This window comes from Pteropus medius, unplaced genomic scaffold (genome assembly GCF_902729225.1).
Source record: "Pteropus medius unplaced genomic scaffold, Ma_sr-lr_union100, whole genome shotgun sequence".
Classification (NCBI taxonomy): Eukaryota; Metazoa; Chordata; class Mammalia; order Chiroptera; family Pteropodidae; genus Pteropus; species Pteropus medius.
The window spans coordinates 3,757,298-3,778,371 of record NW_024346062.1 but is presented as its reverse complement, the minus strand read 5'-3'; the positions used below and the strand labels follow the sequence as shown (position 1 = coordinate 3,778,371).

Genomic DNA, 21,074 nt, shown 5'->3' with positions numbered 1-21,074 from the left:
AAATGTTTATTGAATAAAAATATCTAAATGAATGAATGAATGAATAAACTACCATATCGTTAATATGCTTAGCCTGAGACTTGCTCCACTAATTAAAAATTTCCATGTGTTTATTAATGAGAAACTTTTAGTAGACAACACAGGGTATTTTCATTTCAATGACTCTATTGTTATGAACATACAATAGTGCTGCTATACTTTTTCAAATAAACTCTAACTTAAACAGGCCTTGCCCACACCCATAAGCCTGAATAAGGTTTTATAGGAAGCTATAATATCAACCAAAAATAAAATGTATATGCATTTTTGCATCACTACATAATCTCCAGACTAAAGTAGGAACTAAAAAAGTTATCTGGTTAAAACTATCTGTGTGAAATAACTGAGAAACATGGGCTTAAACATAATTAAACCGACACTGTCACTGAAATATTCAGATTCTTTTCCAGTAAAAGGGATCTCTGCAATACCTGAAAAGTAATCTAAAGCCCTAGGCTTATAGTGGCTGGTGTTCCATCATGAGTCTCCCAGGTATGCCTTCGTGAATGTGAAGGTAAAGCAGCTCCATCACTGGAAGATCACATTCCCACCATAGCCTACAAGGCCCTTAAAAGACCTCAGCCTGCTAGCTGTGCTCAGCTCATTTCACCTCTTCCCCTTTCTGCTCCAGCTACACTAGCATTCCTTAGTTCAGTCCCCTGAATGCTTTATGTTCCCTTCTTCCCTCCTCAGTTTTAGTTAGCTCCCGCTGTTCCTTCCTCCTGAAATGTTCTCCATCCTCTCTTCATCCCTGTCTCCTAGTTTTTTCCTCCATATCCTCCAGATGACAGATCAAATATCACCTCCTCAGGAACACTGTCCCTAACTACTCAAACTAGTTCAGATCCCCCTATTATGTGTGCTCACAGCCTCCCATACTTTCTTTCATAGCATGTTTCACAGTTTATTTGTAACAATATCGTTCACTAATGAGCTCTCCCCAACTAGACTTAAAGCTCCATGAAGGCAGGGACTGTATCTGTTTTGCTCACTATTGTGGATCCAGCAAATAGCAAAGTGCCCAGCTATTTAAATGTACCAGGTATTAAAAACGTATGTGCTACATCCATAAATGAACTAACAAACTAATGAACAAACTTAAAGGGAGGTGGAAATGAGAGATCACACAGGATGCTAGATGAGAGGAAAAAGATTTCCTTTTTGTTTAAGCACAAACTCAAACTGAGGAAGGAATACATAAAGGAAGAGTGGTGACCCCTACTCTCTCTAAGCTTAGGAAACATGTATCAAGCTTATAATACACTCATCTTTAAGAATCTTGAATTGACCCACAGAGTTGAAAGATTTTTTTAATTTCAGATCCATGATTTGAAAGAACATAAACAAACAGCAACTGTTGTTTCCTTCATAATGAATTAATATGCCATATTATTATATTCAAATGATCAATGGTTTATGTGATTTCTAGGGTCCTTTCTGAAGTTAAGATTATTTAAACCCATTAATTTTGCTTCAAAAAGAGAAATGGGATTTTTATGGTTCTTAGTGTACATTTAGCCAGTATAATAATATACAAATCAGTCACTCTGTATAAACCAGGTGAGGAAACATCACTAAGCTTTAATCAACTAAGAAATATAAGTCATTTATTATTAGAAATTGAACCTGAAAGAAAACACTAATTGATTTGGAAACAATAAGGGAAAACAAATAAAAAATGCCTGTGCTTATAGTTTTTATTACCTGGTAACTTAAGTATTCTTTAACACAAGTTTTGGTACACCATCCTGCTTGCCACCATCACACTAAATTCCCTGATGCATTTGTCGAGACTGCACATAATGAGTAATTAGGAGCTATGACATAAGTTAATTGCTATTCATATTCTAAATATTACTCCTTATTGATAAATCTCTATATGTTCCCTTATATGGTATGGAATGAAGCCAAAGGACAAAGAAAACAAAAATAGAAACTTTGCTTGTTAATTTTAAATAGTATGCACTCCACAGAATTACCATTTCCTAACAGTTAAAATAATTTAACACCTTTTCTTCAGAGAACAGGTTATATCTTTCTGAGGTTTTAAAATTTTTCCTTACTCTTTTCTCACATAATAATGGCAGGAGAAACTGTGAAATGAACATTTAAGTACAAAAGAAACCTGAACATTGATTTGAATCATTTTCTCACAGATACATATTTTGGTACATAATACAAATGTTTCTTGGGTATTTTGAACAAATAACTCTTCCCTCTTATAACAAAGATTATTTTTTTATCTCTTATTTATAAACTCTAGTTCAATGACTTTAGTAACTACTGAATGATCTAATCTAGTATATCCATTTTGAATTATAAACAAATGTTGCTATGCAACAATATAAAGAAATTACAGAACCACCGAATTTCACACTTGCACTGAAGTTCACAGATGCACTACATTAAAAGAAACGCAATTACTCACCTTACATTCTTCCTGGCAAGTATCTGGTCCAAAGTTAATGAAAATCCTATACATAAAAAAATAAGTGAAAAGCTAAACAAGATTTTTCTTCCCATCAAGAAATGAATCCGTTTCTTCAAACCAAGCACATCTGTTAATTCATAAATGCAAACAGAGCAGAGGCAGTACTTTTCATGCCATGTGACTGACAACATATTTAACCAATAAAAAGGCAGCTTTCCTAGGATGTACACTGTTCGGGGGAAGGTTGAGGGAGGGGCTTAAAACTACTTAATTTAGAGTATAGAGTGAAACCAATGGGTCTGCTTAGGTTTGATTTCTCATCTCAATGCGAGATCATTAAGGAGCAGATTTTTTACAGAAAATCTGCCAATTCAGATCTTTTCAGAAATTGTCATTATTCTGAACTCTAACTCTTAAGAATCTTATACTGTTTTTCAGGAAGCTGTTAAATTCTCTTCCTAAAAAATCCAAGAAGTAAACATTATTACACATATTTTTCAGGTGAATAAATGAGTAAAAATCCTGAAACTTGCCTAATTTTACATATGTGTCCAAGTTCACAGTTTCCTAGTTTCCTAGTTCCCCGTTTGATAAGAAGTGTAAGTAATAGTAAAGAGCACTGGCTTTGGAGTAAGACAGCATTCAAATGCATTCCCGGCTCCAGCCGTGACTAGCTACCATATATTAGGCAAGTTGCTTTTCCTCCTGAGTTTAGTTTACTCATCTGCGGAGTAGTGACAAAGTACTTAACTCAAAGAATTGTTGCAAAGATTAAATGAGGCCCTGGATAGCCAAATCTATCTTGAGAAAGAAGAACAAAGTTGGAGGCATTTCAAAATACATTATAAAGCTAGAATAATTAAAACAGTACAGTACTGGCATAAAGACAGACGTAGTCCAATAGAATAGAATAGAGAGCCTAGGAATAAATGCACACATATATAGTTAACTGATCTTCAACAAAGGTGCCATATAAAGAACACATAATGGAGAAAGGATAGTCTCTTCAACAAATGGTGCTGGAAAAACTGGATATCCATATGCAAAAAAAAATGATATTGGACCCTTATCTTACACTATACATAAAAATCAGCTCAAAATAGATTAAACACTTAAAATCTAGAGGAGAGCATAGGAGAAAAACTTCATGACATTGGTCTAGAATAATTTCATAATAATTTCATGGATATGATACCAAAGCACAGGCAATTAAAGCAAAAATAGATACTGAGACTTTATCAAACTAAAAAGTTCTGCACAGCAAAGAATCAACAGAGTGAAAAGTCAACCTACAGAATAGTAGAAAATATTTTCAAAATGGTTATATTGGAAAATGTCTGATAAAGAATTAATCTCCAAAATATATAAGGAACTCCTACAAATCAACAGTAAAAAACGAATAGCCCAATTTAAAAATGGGCTAAAGACTTGAATACACATTTATCCAAAGAAGACATACAAAATGGCCAACGTGTATATGAAAAGGTGCCCGATGTCACTAATCATTGGAAAATGCAAATCAAAACCACAGAGGGATATCACCTCACACCTATTAAGACAGCTATTATCAATAAAACAAAAGACAAGTGTTGGCAAGGATATAAAGAAATTGGAACTCTTAGACGCTGTTGGTGAGAATACAAAATGATGCAGTTGAAAATGAAATAAAAACAATGTGGAGATTCTTCAAAAAATTCAAAATCAAACTACCCTATGATCCAGCAATTACACTTACAAGTAGTAATCCAAAAGAATTGAAATCAAGATCTCAGAGAGATATTAGCACCCCCATGTTCATTGCAGCACTACACAATAGCCAAGATGTAGAAACCACCTTTGGGTCTGTTGATAAATGAAATGAACAAAGAATATGTGATATATACATATGCTGAAATAATAGCCTTAAAAAGCAGGCAGGGGTAGAATTCTGCAGTATATGACAACATGGATGAATCTTGAGGATATTATGCTAAGTGAAAAACGCCAGTCACAAATACTATATGATTCTATTTACATGAAGTATCTAAAATAAGCAAATCCACAGAATCACAGAGTGGAATGGTGATTGCCAGGAGTTGGGGAGAAGGAACAAATGGGAAGTTGCTAATCAATAGCCATAAATTTTCAGTGAAGCAAGATTAATAAATTTTACAGATCTAGTGTACAAGATTGCACCTATAGTCAACAATACTTTTTTGAAGATTTCAAATTTTGTTAAGAGGATGGATCTCATGTTAATTGTTCTTACCATAATAAATCATAATAAATTTTAAATAAATGTCAGAGATGAATGCCTTTTTCTTACTTCAATGCATGGCTAAATAAAGAACATCTATTGTTATTCCTTCCTTGCCAGCCTCTAACCCCACTACCCCTCACCTAAAAAGCATGGAAAAAAACACAAAACAAACACCGACAAAATCCCTAAAAGTTGTTTTACACAAAAAATACGATTAAAATGCCACAATAAAGATAATCCTCCAAAATGAGTGTCAGTGTTTTTTCGGCACTTAAGAACCTCGATCTCTTTAAAGGCAAAGTACAGGTAGCTGAAAGGTGATATTTATAAGTGACATTTCACAGATGATGAATTACAGAAAGGCTGGGGACTTGACCCTGAGGAGACACTTCCCTTCCTCACTACCCACTTTACACACACACACGTATGCACACACACACACACACCATCTTCTAACATGACTCTTGGGAGCCCTATAATAAATGAAAAGGGGAGATTAAAGGAAATAACTGAGGGACGTGGGAAAATGCAGAAATAAAAAAGTTACTAATAAAAATTATAAAATAAAAAGTTCATTGCCATCAGTGTGGCTTTCCACGTCCCACCTCATTCTCACTTCCCATCTTATTTCCTTTTCTTTTCTGTTCTTTCATTTCACCTGACTTCTACCCTTCACCTTTCCTTTTAGTTTTCTGTCCTTTTCCTGATTCTGTGAATTTCAAGTAGCAAGACAAGTCGAAAGGAGTTTAGTCTTAAGCAGGATTGCCAAATAAAATACAGAACACTCAGTTAAATTTGAATTTCTAATAAACAACAAAAAATTTAATAATAAATATGCCTCATGCAATATTTGGAGCATGTTATACTATATAATCATTTGTTGTTTATCTGAATCCAAATTTAACTGGACAACTTGTATTTTTATTTGCTGAATCTGGCAATCCTAGTCTTAGGGACTCTCTGCTACTCAAATTTTACCGTGTATACAAATCACATGAGGTTTTGCTAAAATGAGAATTCTGATTTAGTAGATCTGGGATGGGGCATGAGCTTCTTTGTCTCTAACAAGTTTCCAAATGATGCTGATGATGCTGGCCTAAGGACTGCCCTGTGTGTAGCAAGGACCTGTAACAGCATTGTTCAGCAGAAATATAAGGAGAGCTACATATATAATTTAAGATTTGTATAGACACACTGAAGAAGTAAAAGTAAACAGGCGAAATTAGTTTTAACAATATATTTTATTTACCCTAATACTTCTGAAATACTATTTCAAATATAATTAATTTTAAAAATTATTAATGAGATATTTACTTTCTTTTTATGTCCTAAGTCTGAAATCTAGTGTATAATTTGCATTTATACCCATCTCAATTTGGACTAACCAAAATTTCAAGTGCTTAGTAACATGTGGCTAGCGGCTGCTGTATTAAACAGTACAAATATAGAACATCTCCTCCAGCTGTCAGAGCAATGATCCCTCATGGTAGCAACAGCAGTGTTTGATCACATTGCTCCTCAAATCCTTGATCAGGAGAGGGTTAGAGCCCAAGCCCAAGCTGATCCCATCTGTAATAATAATGGTTCTGTGAACATTAGAAACCTTCATGTTAGTCCTTTAGTGCTTATCAGACAATAATCTTTCATGGAAACATGCTTCGGTTATATTTTCAGGCATACACATATATATAAAATTTTCATCTGAAATTAAAGTATCATTTTAATGTATTTTATGATTTGACCCTAAAATTTGAATATAGCATTCCTTCTGTTGTTGAAATTTTTCCCACTCGGTTAAAATTATTTTAACCAGAATAATTAGTAGCTAGTAGGTTTCACACATGTATTTTAGAATAGAAGTCACAGTTGAGATGTGATTATCTGAGAATAGCTCATCCTGCGACTTTGGAAAAGAAAAGCAGTGACAAAATATGCTAATATGATAGCTTGCTGGCTGCAAAGCACTAGGGTATCACCTGACTGGCATTGTACCTGCATGTTCAGATGGCCGAGCAGTGGGTTTCATTTCAGGAGAGAAACCCTGAGTTTCATCTGTCATTTGATATAGAGGAAGACACTATTTCTGCCTTTCAAAGCTGTTCACTATACAAACATTCTAAAGATATTTTGGAACAAAGAATAGTGACTCACTCATAAGAAAATACACAAGCACATGCAAAAAATCCCCTCAACAGTCTATGAGAGAACAAGAAGCTGTACAATCATGCTGCCTTCTTTTCAACTGAAAATAGCTTGGGTTTGCTTCATTTTCGAATTTATTATATATCATTAAATGAAATGTTACCTGAAAATTTGAATATCAAAATCTATCTTCACATAATCATATATGACAATATGAAATTGTGTTCTCATGGGGGAAACAATGGATCTAATATAATTCTACTCTTGCTTTAAGAAGCATCTGGCATTTGCCAGACCACAGACCCTATTCATCCAAATGCTCTCAGACTGAAAATCACATGTCAGATGTTCAAAACAATTACAACGGTCTTTGCACAGATTCAAAATCCAAATCCATCTACCTCCTACAAAGCCCTGCATGACGCGGTCCTCTCGCCTCATTTTACGCAGGCCTCTTTCCCACTACGCTCCAGCACACTGGTTTGCACTCAGTTTCTCAACATCCACCACATGCCAAACTTTTTTGCTCCTCAGTACCTCTACACATATTGTTCCTTCTGTGGGGATCAGCTTACAACTCTCTACCTCTCCCTGCATTCTGTTCACCCTCATCATAACATATGTCATCAGTTGTACTGAAACATTTACTTTCTTGCTACGGATTTATAGTGTGTTCCCTCACCAAAAGCCCTGCTCCATGAGGGCAGGGACTGTGTCTAAGTAACTGCTATACACCTAGAGCCTAAGATGCTGCTGGTCCAAGTTGGTGCTCAATAAAAAGTACAGGATAATGAATAAACCTATCAAAAAAAGGTCACATAAATAAGTCTTACCTTACACCACATGGTTGTGACTCCCAGGGCCTGAATATCTGGCAACCGTAACTGGAAAAATCAACTAATTCAAGTGCTCCATCAAATTCGGTAGTTTGAAAATGTAAATGGATAAAACCCAAGTTCTATCAGTTCATTAGCAAAATATGTACTTCTTCCTTGTGGAGGGGTATGACTCTGTGATGGTTAATATGTTTTAACTTGACTGAGGCACCAGGTGGCCAGATATTTGGTTAAACATTATTCTGCTTATGTCTCTGAGGCTGTTTCCGAATGAGATTAACATCTGAATCAGTAGATTGAGTAAAGCAGATTGCGCTCCCTAATGTGACTGGGCCTCATCTAGTCCATTGAAAGTTTAAATAGAACAAAAAGATGGAGTAAGGGAGATTTCACTTTCTCTACCTGTCCTGGAGCAAGGATGTCAGTCTTCTCTGGCCTTTAGACTCAGGCTAGAACTGGACCTACATTATCAGGTCTCCTGGGTCTCCAGCTTGCTGACTGCAGATCTTGGGACTTCTCAGCCTCCATAACTGCATGAGCTAATTCCTATAATGAATGAATGAATGAATATCTCCTATTGGTTCTTTTTCTCTGAAGAATCTAGACTAATGCAGACTCTTTATCAAGTTCAGACCCTAACTGCTGCCATGATTTCTACCAATTTTCATCAAATCATCTTCTGAGTTGATTAGAATCAGGTTTGTAAATGAAATACTTATAAGCGCTTTTGATTTAAATGTTAATGTTTCTTATTTTAAATTTCCCTCTGACTTCTTAGAAGATGGATAATAGGTCAAATTAGTAGCACATGTTTACATTCTTAGCTCTTAAAGCTAAACAAAGACAGTTTGCTCTTCCATAAATCTGTCATTAGACAAACATTGATTGCCAGGTGCTAGATGCCAGGAATACAAGGTAAAAAAGACCCAGTCCTTGCCCCCAAGAAGCTCTCAGCCCAGTGATGTGCAGAAATGTGAACACATAGTTGCTGGTGTAAACATTTTTGGGATGTTTCACCCAGCAAACCATTGAACTTTGCTTCATGAAGTCAGTATGCATCTCTTGTATGTATGTATGCTACTGGGGTCTACGAGTTATCCCAATGCCCTTCCAATAACTTGGCTTTTTTCTTAACACAGCTTGAAATGAGTTTCTACTGCTTGTAATGCAAAAGAACCTTTATTGGAAGGGATTTCTAAATATAGTGTAATAATAGAGGCATAGACTAGGAAGGGAGATTTGAGGGTTAGGAAGAACCTAACAGACCTGGGTCCTAGGAAGGAAAAGGCCTCTACCACTCTCAAAAATGCTCTCACTAGGCACCTGCAGGGTCCCTACCTTGACAGAGATAGGAATCAGAGTTACAAATCACTAAAATAAAACTCGTATTGAGAATATATGCTATCTGATTTTGCCCTATAGTTTAAGCCATCATCTATAAACAGAGCAAAATGGATTCTTTGGACAAATACCAAATAGCACACTCAGTTTGAAAGAGAGAATTGTATACAACTACTCAGCAAAAATCCAAGATATTGTTTGCTAAATAATTAACACAAATTTGGAAATTTTAACTTAAAATCTAAGTAAGTTTTAAAATTCATAGCCACGTTATTCCATATATGAAGAATGACCATATCTATAAACTGGTTACAGATTCATTTACTTGGGTGATCTTCATAATCAGTATTGACTGATAAAAACAACAAAATCATAAAGTAATGGTTTAAATCAGTGGAAAAATTATTCCTTTCTATAACCCCTCACTTCTTTTCTTCATCTCTTCCTCCATTTCCTCATCCTTCTTTTTCTCTCTTGTTCTTTATCTTTCAACTTAAATATCTTGTTTTACTATATTTAAAGTTCTTTAAGCAATAAAGTCTTAATAGTATAAAATAATCAAAAATTTTCACATTTACTTTTACAGTTTTTAAATTTATATAATAATTTACATATTACATTTAAATAATCTAGAAATAATCCCAGTGAATTTTTATTTTACTGTGGAATGCAAAGGCTGAAAGACTGACCTCCAGCCATTCCCAATCACCAAAGATCAATTGATCTCCACTGAACTCAGACACCACTGATCTGGCCTGTCTATCAGATTCTTAAACCTCTCCTGAGAATGAGATTCTAAAACTTAATACTCCATTGAGAGAATAAAAGTCCTTCTTTTCCTAGTGAAAAAAAAAAATTACCTTTCATTTCTTATAACTCAAATGTCCCTACTGAAATAGAAGCCTATTTTCTTTTGTTTGGTCATCAGCAAAATTAGAGAACACCTGGAGAATAATTTTTATTTGCATATTAAAATGAGAACTCCCAGGACCTTCACCAAGGGCATCAAAAAACAGCATTGTCAAGTCCCCCTAGATATTACACAGAGGTTTAATTATAATAACAAGATTTTAAAGATCGGGACTGAATATTAGTAAGATTATATGGCACTACATAGATATTTCTTTAGTTCCACTTTGGAATAGATATGAGAGGCAATAATCACTGTACCAAAAAAAGTAGCTACATTGAGAGGATAAGAGATCTCATTTATTTTGGATAGAGTAAAAAGTGTGTTTAATAATTTAGTCAGGTAAAATGAAGTACTCAACATTCATCACTAGTAGTTATACGGAGCATATAATCATTGGTCTTACCTTTACTGATGCTTCTTTCTCACTTATAGCTGTTATTTTAACTTGTCGCATTTCCACAGCAACTAATGCCTCTATTTTTATAGTTAAAGCACTAGGAATCATTGCTAACTATTCTAAATGTTCCAAAAGCAATTGTCAACATTGTTAAGACCTTTGGTTGTTCTTCCTAAAAAGCTAACTTCTCTACCATACAGTACAAAGAATTTGCATCACCCTTGACCTAAATCTCCTCATCAACTGATCTAATTTATGAAGACCAATCTTCCTTCTTAGTTGGGGCCGGGGGCGGGGGGGGAGAGGCTGGGGGGTGGTTACTCTGAGAGAAGTCAAATACCCTACTGCCCCATCTGAGTGCTAAATCAACAGAAGTAAAACAAGAGGTAAAACAAGTGGAGACGCAAATACCACCTTTATTACTGTGAAAGGCCAGGATGGAGGGAAAAGTTTAGTTCAGGAGCAAAATCCCCAGAAGATGGACATGGCAGACTATCCTAGCAGCAATGGACTCTCAAGGGAGAAGAGAAGGCTGCACCAGAAGAAACAGGAGAAATGTGTGCTGTGTGGGCAAGCTGGGTCCCCAAAAGGAGAAAAGGAAGAGCTGAACATGCCTAGACTATTTTTCATAAATTTACCACAGATGTCACTCCTACTCACCTGGCTTGGAATGAGTAAACTGGCAGAGTTACACTAATTTAACTCTTTTGACTTGGAGATACTAGGAAAGGGGGAATCATCTTCTTCCTACACTCACTCCTCAAACATTTTAAGAACTACCCAGCAGGATTCTTTGATGACAAAGTATCTATTGGTTTTCATATACCTCTAATAACCCATGGATATATCAGGCTACGAATTATAATAGGAATACTTTAATCTTAACAACTAACCCCCTTAGTTTCCCTGGTGTTTTGCCAGCAAATTATTGTCCATCAATTTTGTGCCTTATTTATTTAACATTCATTAAAAATTGTTTTCCTAAACTCCTTAAAAATCCAAGTTCCGCTTTATAACTAATCTGAAAATCAACAAATATGTTCTGGGTAAGCAAGTTAATTTTTTTAAGCCTTAATTTTCTCTTTGTAAAATGGGTTTAATAACAGCACTACCATATAGGAGTTGTTTTGAGGATTAAAAGAAATTATGCATATGAAGTCCTATGCCCAAAACCTAAATAGTATTCCTACCAGTTAGAGGTACTAGTAATGGTGGAGATTATGATGTCAATAAAAGAGAGATGTCATAAGATTCAAAGTATAATATGGAGTTAGATCATGATGTCAATATTTCCATCATGATCTAACTCCATATTATACTTTGAATCTTATGACATCTCTCTGTCTCAATGCTACTACCACAATCTCACACCTATGCTATTGCAAGTATCCCCTCCTCGGATAACTTGAATCCTCTCTTTCCTTTCTACAGCACCATTCCATAGCAGGCACAGGGATTTTTTTTTTAAATGTAGATCAGACCTTATCACTCTCTTACTTGAAGCCCTCCAATGTCTTCTCATCACATTCATAATGAAATCCAAACTCCTTATCCTGGCCTATAGGTTGGGCATGAGCTGGCCCTGCCCACCTCTCTAACTTCTCCTTCCTCTATTTTCCCACTGGCTCACTACTCTTCAACCATGCAGCCTTCTTTTAGGGGGTCCTTTCAGAAAATTTACAGTCCAAGAGCCAAGGAAATTCTTTGTCCTTTCAGGCTCCAAATTAAGTAATAAATTCTTTACCAGGAAATGAAAAAAGCTTAAAGCTCCAAAAATTAAACTTAAATCCTTTTATTTTTCCTTTTCTTACCTGTAGCAATCAAAATCCTTGGTTTATAACACACGCTCATTGTAAATCATGACTAATGGTTCATGCTTTGTTTGTTTGTTTTTATAATATAATAATTGAACCTACTACCCAAAGTAAACACAATCCAACATCTAACTATGATCCCCATTCTCTCCATCCAATGTCACTATTGTCCTGAATATAGGATACAGAAGACCTGAACAGCACTATCAACCACCTTTGGCTAATTAATACATATAGAGCATTCTTGCTAACATCAGCAGAAAATACTTTCTTTCTAAGTGTACATGGAAAATTCACCAAGAGTGGCTATATTCTGGGCCATAAAGCAAACCTCAACAATTTTCTTCAAAACTGAAATTAAAAACGTATGTTCTTAGACCATAATGGAATTAAACTAGAAATAAACAACATAGATATCTAGAAAATCCCCAAATATTTGGAAATTAAGTTAACACAATTCTAAATAATCCATGGGTCAAGAAGGAAATAAAAAATTAAATTAGTAAATGTTTTAAATTGAATTAAAACTAAAATATAACATACTAAAACTCATAGCATACAGTTCAAGCAGTGCTTAAAAGGATATTTATACCATTAAATATATCAGAAAAGAACAGAGGTCTCAAATCAATGACCTACGCTTCCACTTAAAGAAACTAGTAAAAGAGCAAATGTAAATCCAAAACAAGCACAAGAAAGTAAATAATAAAGATAAGACCACATAAGAAATCAATGAAATTGAAAACAGAAAAACAGTAGAGAAAATCAGTGAACCCAAAAGCTGGTTCTCTGAACAGATTGATAAGATTAATAAACTTCTAGCTGAACAAGAAAAAAAAAGAGAAGACAATTTACCGAAATCAGAAATGGAAGACGAGACATCATTATAAATCTACAGATATTAAAAAGATTATAAAGAAATATCACAAACAACTTTATGTCCATCAATTTCACAAATTAGAGGAAATAGACAAATTCTTTGGAAGGCACACATTACCAAAGTTCACTCAAGGATAAATTAATAACCTGAATAGTACTACATTTACTAAAGAAATTGAATTCATAGTTAAAAACCTTCCAACAACAAATACACAAATATATATATATATATATATATATATATATATATATACACACACACACACACACACACATATTCATGCATAACAGGTCATAACACCTTTATTGAACAATTTTGAAAACTTAAGATGAAATAAGTCGAGTGCTAGAAAAATCACTTACCAGATCTGACTCAAGAAGAAATCACAGTTCTATGAATGGTTCTGTAACTATTAAAGAGATTTAGTCTATAGTTAATAATATATCCCGCAGAAAAAATAAAATAAAAACAACAACAAAATATCAGGCGCAGATGGTTTTACTAAACTTCCAAGAAAACAAATCCCAATTTTTTACATGAACACTTCCTGTGAATATCAATTCAGTTCATAACTTGTCTCTTTGCTTTCTTTCAGTTGTTTTATAGAACAGGGGTTTTTAATATGGTCAAATTTATCATTCCTTTCTTCTTATCTTGTTCACAAATATTTCTTTTCCCAAGTTCAAGAAGATATTAACCTTTGCTGACCATTAAGAACTTAAAATTTTTGTTGTTGACATTTAGGCCTTCAATCCCATCTGGAGTTAATTTTTGTTTTTAACTTGAGATGGCGAGCCAATTTAATTTGGGTAAAAACTTTTTGTGCAGCTCCATCTGTTTAACAGTCCTAGTCCTCCCTTAACATATTGATCTGACTTCTAACTCTGTCATTTAATAATATTCTATACTCAGTTCAGTCTCTTGCTGGGCTCTCTATTCTATTCATTGGTCAATCCATCTACTTCATAACTAATACTTCACTATCTTAATTAGTTTCACAGAAATTTCTCCTACCTGATAGGGCCAGGTTTTCAAAGTCCTCTGGCTATTCTAGGCTCTTTACTCCTCCAGCTTCAATCTCATGGTTAACTTAATCTTTTCTTTCCAATCACTCTCAATTCCCATGCCCTTCCTCCATCACATTCACCAGACTAGATTCCAAGTAAGCTCTGTTAAAGCTCAACTCTCCACCAACTTAGTCACTACACTGAATGAATCTGAAGAATACACAAAACCATGCTGACTGATGTAATTTCCTATTTTCAAAGGGATCCTCAGAACTGTTCAATACTCCTACATGCTTTTGTCAACCTATATTCCCACACTTTTAGATTAGGGGGCAAAACATATGTTGAAACCTAGTCCCTAACATGATGGTGTTAGTAGGTGGGGCCTTTCAGAGGTGATTAGGTCTTGAGCCCTCATGAATGGGATCAGAGACCCCAACATGTCAATTATATCTCAATAAAATTTGAAAAAAAAAAAACAAAATAAAAACCAAAAATAAATGAGACCCCAAAGAGGTGCCTTGGCCCTTCTGCCATTTGAGGTTATAGCAATAAGAAAGCAATATATGAACAAGGAAATGAGTTCTCACCAGACATTGAATCTGTCAGCACCTTGATTTTGGACTTCCCAGTATCAGAACTGTGAGAAATGAATTTCTGTAGTTTATACACCACCCAGTCTAAGGTAATTTGTTATAGTAGCCCAAATGGATTAAGACAGCGTTCCTCAGAAAAACAGGGGTACTGAAAGTATCTACCTTTTAGTGTTATGAGACTTAAAGGAGTTAATAAATGTAAGGCATCTAAAATAGTATGTGGTACAAAGTTAGTACTATTTAAGTTGAGTAGTTATCTTGTTTTATGATTTCACATCCTACCTTCTAGTCTCAAACTTCTTTTTTCTACTCTTTCTCTTCACTGATGACCCCGCTTATTTCATTGAGCAAACAGCAGTTAAAAGAGAAGTTCCACATCTTCTCAACAACGAATCTTCCAATTTACGTGCAGTTGTAGCCCTATATGCTGCCTTTATTACTATAGAGAAATTATTACTATTTCCAAGATCAATTCCTCCACTTGGGCATCCCTCTAGTCTACACAAGGACTTGCTTGCGTAATTATCCTCTTTCTTTAATGAATTATCCATTTTTTTCTTCTCTACTTGGAACAATCCCATCAGCATACACAAATGTCATAAAATCTGCCATCTTAAATAAACCCATCCTCATCTGTTTTGCTTCACATCCCCCTCCAGATATAGCCCCCATATCCCCCTCCGGATATAGCCCCTTTCCTCTGGATAGTATAGAAAAATTCCTTGCAAAAACTGTCTATAGTTGTTGTCTACACTTCCTTCTCTCCCATACTCTATTGACTCCAATCAGGCTTACATCTTCACTCCATGGGATCCCCACTTAACCAAGTCACCAATAACCTCCACATTGCCAAACCCAAAACACAAATCTCAGTCCTCATCTTACCCTCCTTTCACACTTGGCCACTTCTTCTCAGTCTGTTTTGCCAGCACTGGCCACTCCTTCTCATCTGTTTTGCTTCACTTGCTTCTCTTTCATATACTAAGTTTTGGTGCACTCACAGCTCAGCCTCCAGCCTTTCTCTCTTCTACCTACAGTCATCCCCTAAGTGATCTCACTCAGAGTCATGGCTTTCAATGCTATGTATTCACTGGTGACTCCCTTGATCTCCATATGCATATAAACAACTGCACATTTCACATCCCTACCAGAATGTCTAACAGGCATCTCAAACTTAACGCATTCATAACAGAACTCTTAATTTCCCCTTCTAAATCTGCTCCTCTCCCAGTATTTACCAGTCAATAAATAACACAAGTCACACAATTGTGCAGTTTGAAAATCATAATTAACTCCTCTCTCACATCCTACATTCCTTAGCAAATCCTGTTGGCTCTATCATCAAACATGGTATCTAATCTAACCACTTTTTACCTCCTCCACCCAGAGTTCAAGCCATCATCATCTTTCAACTGGACTACTACAACACCCTCCTAACTGGCCTCACAGATTCATCTCTTACAGGTTTTTTTTTTTCTCCTAACAACAGCCAGAGTGATCCTATAAAAATATAAACCCTATCTTGTTACTCCTCTGTTCAAAACTTTCCAGGCATTCAATCATATGAAGTGTAAACAATCTACACCATGGTCTATAGGCTCCATATAATGCTGTGCACCTCTCAAACCGCATCTAGTACCATACTACTTACTGCTCATTCACTGTGCTCCTCCTACCTGATCCTTTAGTTCTTGAAAAGTGCCAGTTCATTCTGCTTATTGAATCTCTCTTCCTGGAAGACTCTACTCCGTATGTTTGTCTGCATGGCTCTCTCTCTTTAGGATCTTAGCTCAAAAGCAATATCTATAGAGATACCTTTCTAACCCACCCTATTCAGAGTAGCCACGCCATCTCTAAGTTACTATCTTCTAACCAACTATATTTTCTCTATAGCATTTACCAGTATGAAAAATTTTTTAATTTTTAATTTTTTTTTTCTGTCTTCTTGCATCTAGAATACGAACTTTATAAGAGCAGAAATCTTAACTCTCTTGTTAACTGTTGTATTCTCAGTACTTAGAAGAGTGCCTGGCACAGAAAAAAGAGTGCCTGGCATGAATCAGCATCCCAGAGAACTCTATTTCATTCTATAGAAAAAACTGAGGTTTAAAGAGTTAATTAAATGAATCGCCCAAGGTCACACAACCAGTAAATAGCAGCTTTGGGGTTTAAGACCTGGCCTACCTCCAAAGCTCGGGTTTTTAATTAATACATCACATTGCTTCACTAAAAATTTTTCAATTTTCCACGTTAATTGTGAGTAGGAACTAAGGCTCAGAGGTCTAATTTTCTAAACTATAAACACCCTCACCACACAGAAACCCAAAGTGACACCTGCTTCCGCCTGTGTTACGCCACTAAGCCACACCCCTGTGGGTTTCTCGAGAGCGTCTGCGCAGTAAGTGGATCTCGTGCAAAGAGTTCTGGGATTGGTAGGCTACGTTTCTTCTGTCTGCGGCAGTCACATAAAAAGAAATAAACAACAATGCAAATGAGATATCTCTGAATTTCAGACACATTAAATAAGACGCAGATTCTGGAAAGTGGCGCAAACTAGTCTTTCAAACGAGAGGCGCCAGCGTCGGATCAGGCGCTGCGTGGACAGCCGCACGGGTCCTTGGCTGGGCGGGGCTTGCTCGCGGTGGCTTGTGGCTCCTTCCTGTGCTCCTTCTCTCTTTTGCTTAGGCCGGTGGTGTTGGTAGGATGGGTGAGTTCTCCCGGGACAGGTTGTGAGGCTCGCAAGGGGCACTTGGGGTCTCGGGGTCGGGCAGGCGAATTGGAGCCGATTGGTGAGGTAGACGCCTCAGGGAGAGGGCCGAGGAAGCACCGCTCCTGCAGCACATGGCCGGGCCCCGAAGGGACCCATGCGGCGCAGAGGCCGCGTTGCTCGCGGTCTTGAGGGACGCCGGGTGGCCGAAGCTGCCCCTGAGCATTGGCATGGTGCTTCAGTCTTTTGGGAAAACGCATCCATTGGAGCGCTTGTGTCCACCTCTTAGCTGGTTCAAAGGAAACTTTGAGGTTTAGGCCATGTGCCAGTATGTGATGCAAGAGCCTACCGGCTTGTACTCCAGGTGAGGTTAGTGTCTTAGAAGGTGTAACAAATGACAGGCATTTTTGCGGCGGAACTAAGGTGAATTTGATTTTTAGGCAAGTGTCGCGGTCTTCGTACTGCAAGGAAGCTCCGAAGCCATCGGCGAGATCAGAAGTGGCATGATAAACAGTACAAGAAAGCCCATTTGGGCACAGCCCTGAAAGCCAACCCTTTTGGAGGCGCATCCCATGCCAAGGGAATTGTGCTGGAAAAAGTGTAAGTGAAATATGCTGCTTCCATCAAGGTTTATTTTAATATGGCAATTCAAGACAACTACATTTAAAGAAGTTGCAATGTAAATTCTAGGTCTTTGCATACTCGCGTTTGTTTGAGAGTAACAAGTATTGAGTAACAAGTATTAAGTAAGGTTTTTAATCTCTTACCATTAGTTTGGAAGGAGTTGAGGTAGGATTGGAGGGGAGAAAGCAATGAAGGGATCGAGCTTAATGCGTGTGGGAACGGTTATAAGCAATTGGTACCCGTCAGCTATTTAATCTTTGCAATTACATCTTCCTACCTGAGAAAACTAAGATAAAGAGACGTTTGTTGCCTGAAGTATACAGCTCAGATTGAGCCACGTGAATTTGCCAGTGCTCAATCATTTTTGACTTTACAAATGGTAATTTCCTATGGTCCACTACTAGTGGTAGTCAGGATTTAAATCCATATTTATAAAGGGTCCAGAAATTTCCCTCAGTGTGCTAATGAAGCTAGAACAGAAAAAGTTTCGTTTAAATCAGGGAGTTTGACAACTTAGGGTTAGATTGAAAATGTATCCCTTTTCAGAAAGCCAGCTCACTCTTATACTGTTTGTTTCAGAGGGGTTGAAGCCAAACAACCAAATTCTGCCATCAGGAAGTGTGTCAGAGTCCAGCTCATCAAGAATGGCAAAAAGATCACAGCCTTTGTACCCAATGATGGTTGTTTGAATTTTATTGAGGTAAGTGTTTCAGACTGCTGTAGACTGGTTCAGTCTTTTATTCTTGGAGTAGTTTCCCCCAGTTTTTTAGAGGATGAATGAGTACTTTTAGTGATTGCCACTGACACCAGAAGTAAACTGTTATTTTATTCTAGGAAAATGATGAAGTTCTGGTTGCTGGATTTGGTCGCAAAGGTCATGCTGTTGGTGACATTCCTGGAGTCCGCTTTAAGGTTGTCAAAGTAGCCAATGTGTCTCTTTTGGCTTTATACAAAGGCAAGAAGGAAAGACCAAGATCATAAGTTTCAATGGTGAAAACACAGTAGTAATAAATTTTCATATGCCAAAAATAGGTTGTGTCTTATTTTCTTTACCACAGAGATATATGCTTTACCAATTTTAGGAGATTTGGAAAATATTTAATTCAGAGTTCTCTAGAGTAAATGCGATTCACAGTAAAGTTTATCCCCTGCATGTAATAAAATAACAGTAAATCTAGAAGAAATAAATGTACAGCATTCTTGTAAAGAGGACTTAACACTGAATTTCTAGCAGTATCATCTTAGGAATTCTTCATAATGCACATTCTTAGATTCATCTTCCTGGGGACTCAGTATAATAAATACTATCAAGTTCCTTGCTCTTTTGGTTTTTGAGTATCTAAATCAGGACCCATGTAATTCTGTGTTTATGACAGCAAAATTTGCATTGGATCATTTTGTAGATAATTTAATGGAATTAAATGTTTGGCTAAGGCATAGAGGGAAAGTTTATGAGCAAGGGATATCGGATAGAGAAAGACTGATTCTAGTGCTCTGTTTTGAGCTTGTCAGTACCTGATAATTTGTCCTTGAGGTTTACTTTTGGACACAAAAAGTAATGTGCCTCAGACCCAAAAGTGCTTGAAATAGCCTGGTTCTTTCTACCCCTGTGTTTTCCTCCCACTCCACCACCAAGTGGCTCACGCCCCTTCAACCCTGGGTGTAAAATTGAAGCAAAATCCCAGCAACTTTTGTAGAAGTAAGCAAATTTTAAAATTTATGTGGAAAGGCAAAGCCACTAGAATAGCCAAGACAATATTGAAGATGGAGGGATCACAAAACCTGGTTGTAAGATGATTTGTAGCTACAATAATCAAGGGTGTGGTATTGGAGGAGGGAAAGACAGGTCAATTAAATAGTTTCCATAGACTTATCCATGTGTGGCTGGTTATTGTTGGGTAGAAAAGCAATTCAGTGAGGTAGTCAACACTATAGATTTTCATTTCTGAAAAAAGTTGACTTCGACCTAAATCTTAGAGCTTATATAAAAAGTCAGAGTGGATCATATATCTGAATAAAATGTAAAGCTATAGAACTTGTAGAAGACATAGTTTGAGGTTAGGTAAAGTGATCTTGGGCATTACACCAAAAGCACATTTCACACAAAAGGTAAGTTGGAGTTTATGGGTTATACGCAAACTATTTTTGCAACTTGTGAGTATAAATTAAAAAGTTTTTAATTGCGAATAAGTAGATACTTTGTGTTATCTGATATTTGCCTAACGAAGCCCCAAATTAAAAATTTGCTCCATGAAAGATCTGGGTGAGAAGATGAAAAGACAAACCGAAGACTGGGATAAACTGCAAGTCATACCCAACAAAGGACTTGTATCCAAAATATATAGAGAACTGTCCAATTTCAAAACAATCCTATTACAAAATGGGCAAGTAAACACTTCACTGAAGAGGTAACAAGCACATGAAAAGATGATCAACATCATGAGCCATTAGGAAAATGCAAATTAAAAACACCTGCAGAATGGCTAAAATTAATAAAATGCCATGTATTGGTGAGGCTGGAGCAACTGGATCTCATAAATTGTTGGTAGGAATATGAAATGTACAGTCACTGGAAAAGTTTGGCAATTTATAAAGTTATACTTAATAACCCAGCAATTGCACTCCTAGGCAGTTGTCCTACAGGAATTAAATGTCTACCCACACAAAATCCTCTTCGTGCATGGTTACAGCAACTTTGAGATAGCCAAGAACTGGAAACAACCTAGGTGTCCTTCACTGGGCAACTGGTAGGTACAGCCATAAATGAAATCCTATTCAGTCATAAAAGAAATTACTGTTACATGCAACGGCTTCTATGGATCTCGGTAGTAGTATGCTAACTATAAAAAGCCAACTCGAAAGGTTACATGTGCCCCGTATTCTGTATGTAAAACTCAAAATGGCAAAATTATAGTGATGGAGAAGAAACAAATGGTTGCCAGGGATTTAAGGGATGGGGTAGAGTTGAACTGTATAGCACAAGGGAGTCTGGTGACAACAGGTTTGAGTCCAGATTGTGGTGGCGTTTACACAAATTAATACTTGTGATGGAATTTCATAGTCCTATGTGCAAAAAATATATAGATATATATACATATATACATAAAT

The 21,074-nt window shown here is 36.4% G+C and overlaps 2 protein-coding genes across 16 annotated transcripts in view; one reads left to right on the top strand and one right to left on the bottom strand.

Annotated features, from left to right (window-relative positions):
• LOC120612497 (V-type proton ATPase subunit S1-like protein) overlaps positions 1 to 17,067 on the bottom strand; it is a 42,432-nt gene extending 25,365 nt beyond the window's left edge. For 2 of the 15 annotated variants that reach the window (XR_005655453.1, XM_039874988.1), the window contains exons 1-2: positions 13,395 to 13,441; positions 2,468 to 2,597 (exon numbers count right to left, since the gene is read on the bottom strand). Coding sequence is in view for 4 of the 15 variants with exons in the window: in XM_039874988.1 (XP_039730922.1) it covers positions 2,468 to 2,562 (95 nt within the window). In the remaining 11 variants the exon portion in view is untranslated. Of the gene's footprint in view, positions 1 to 2,467; positions 2,598 to 8,089; positions 8,234 to 13,394; positions 13,442 to 14,046; positions 14,492 to 14,629; positions 14,680 to 14,917 lie in introns of those variants that run through there. The other 13 variants (XM_039874990.1, XM_039874992.1, XM_039874994.1 and 10 more) reach the window with 13 other exon arrangements.
• Positions 17,068 to 17,177: 110 nt separating this feature from the next.
• On the top strand, positions 17,178 to 18,997 carry RPS23 (ribosomal protein S23). The gene is made up of 4 exons (XM_039875001.1): positions 17,178 to 17,342; positions 17,783 to 17,942; positions 18,546 to 18,666; positions 18,801 to 18,997. Exons 1-4 carry the CDS (start codon positions 17,339 to 17,341, stop codon positions 18,945 to 18,947), a joined length of 432 nt encoding a protein of 143 aa, XP_039730935.1. The 5' UTR covers positions 17,178 to 17,338; the 3' UTR covers positions 18,948 to 18,997.
• The last annotated feature ends 2,077 nt before the right edge of the window (positions 18,998 to 21,074 follow it).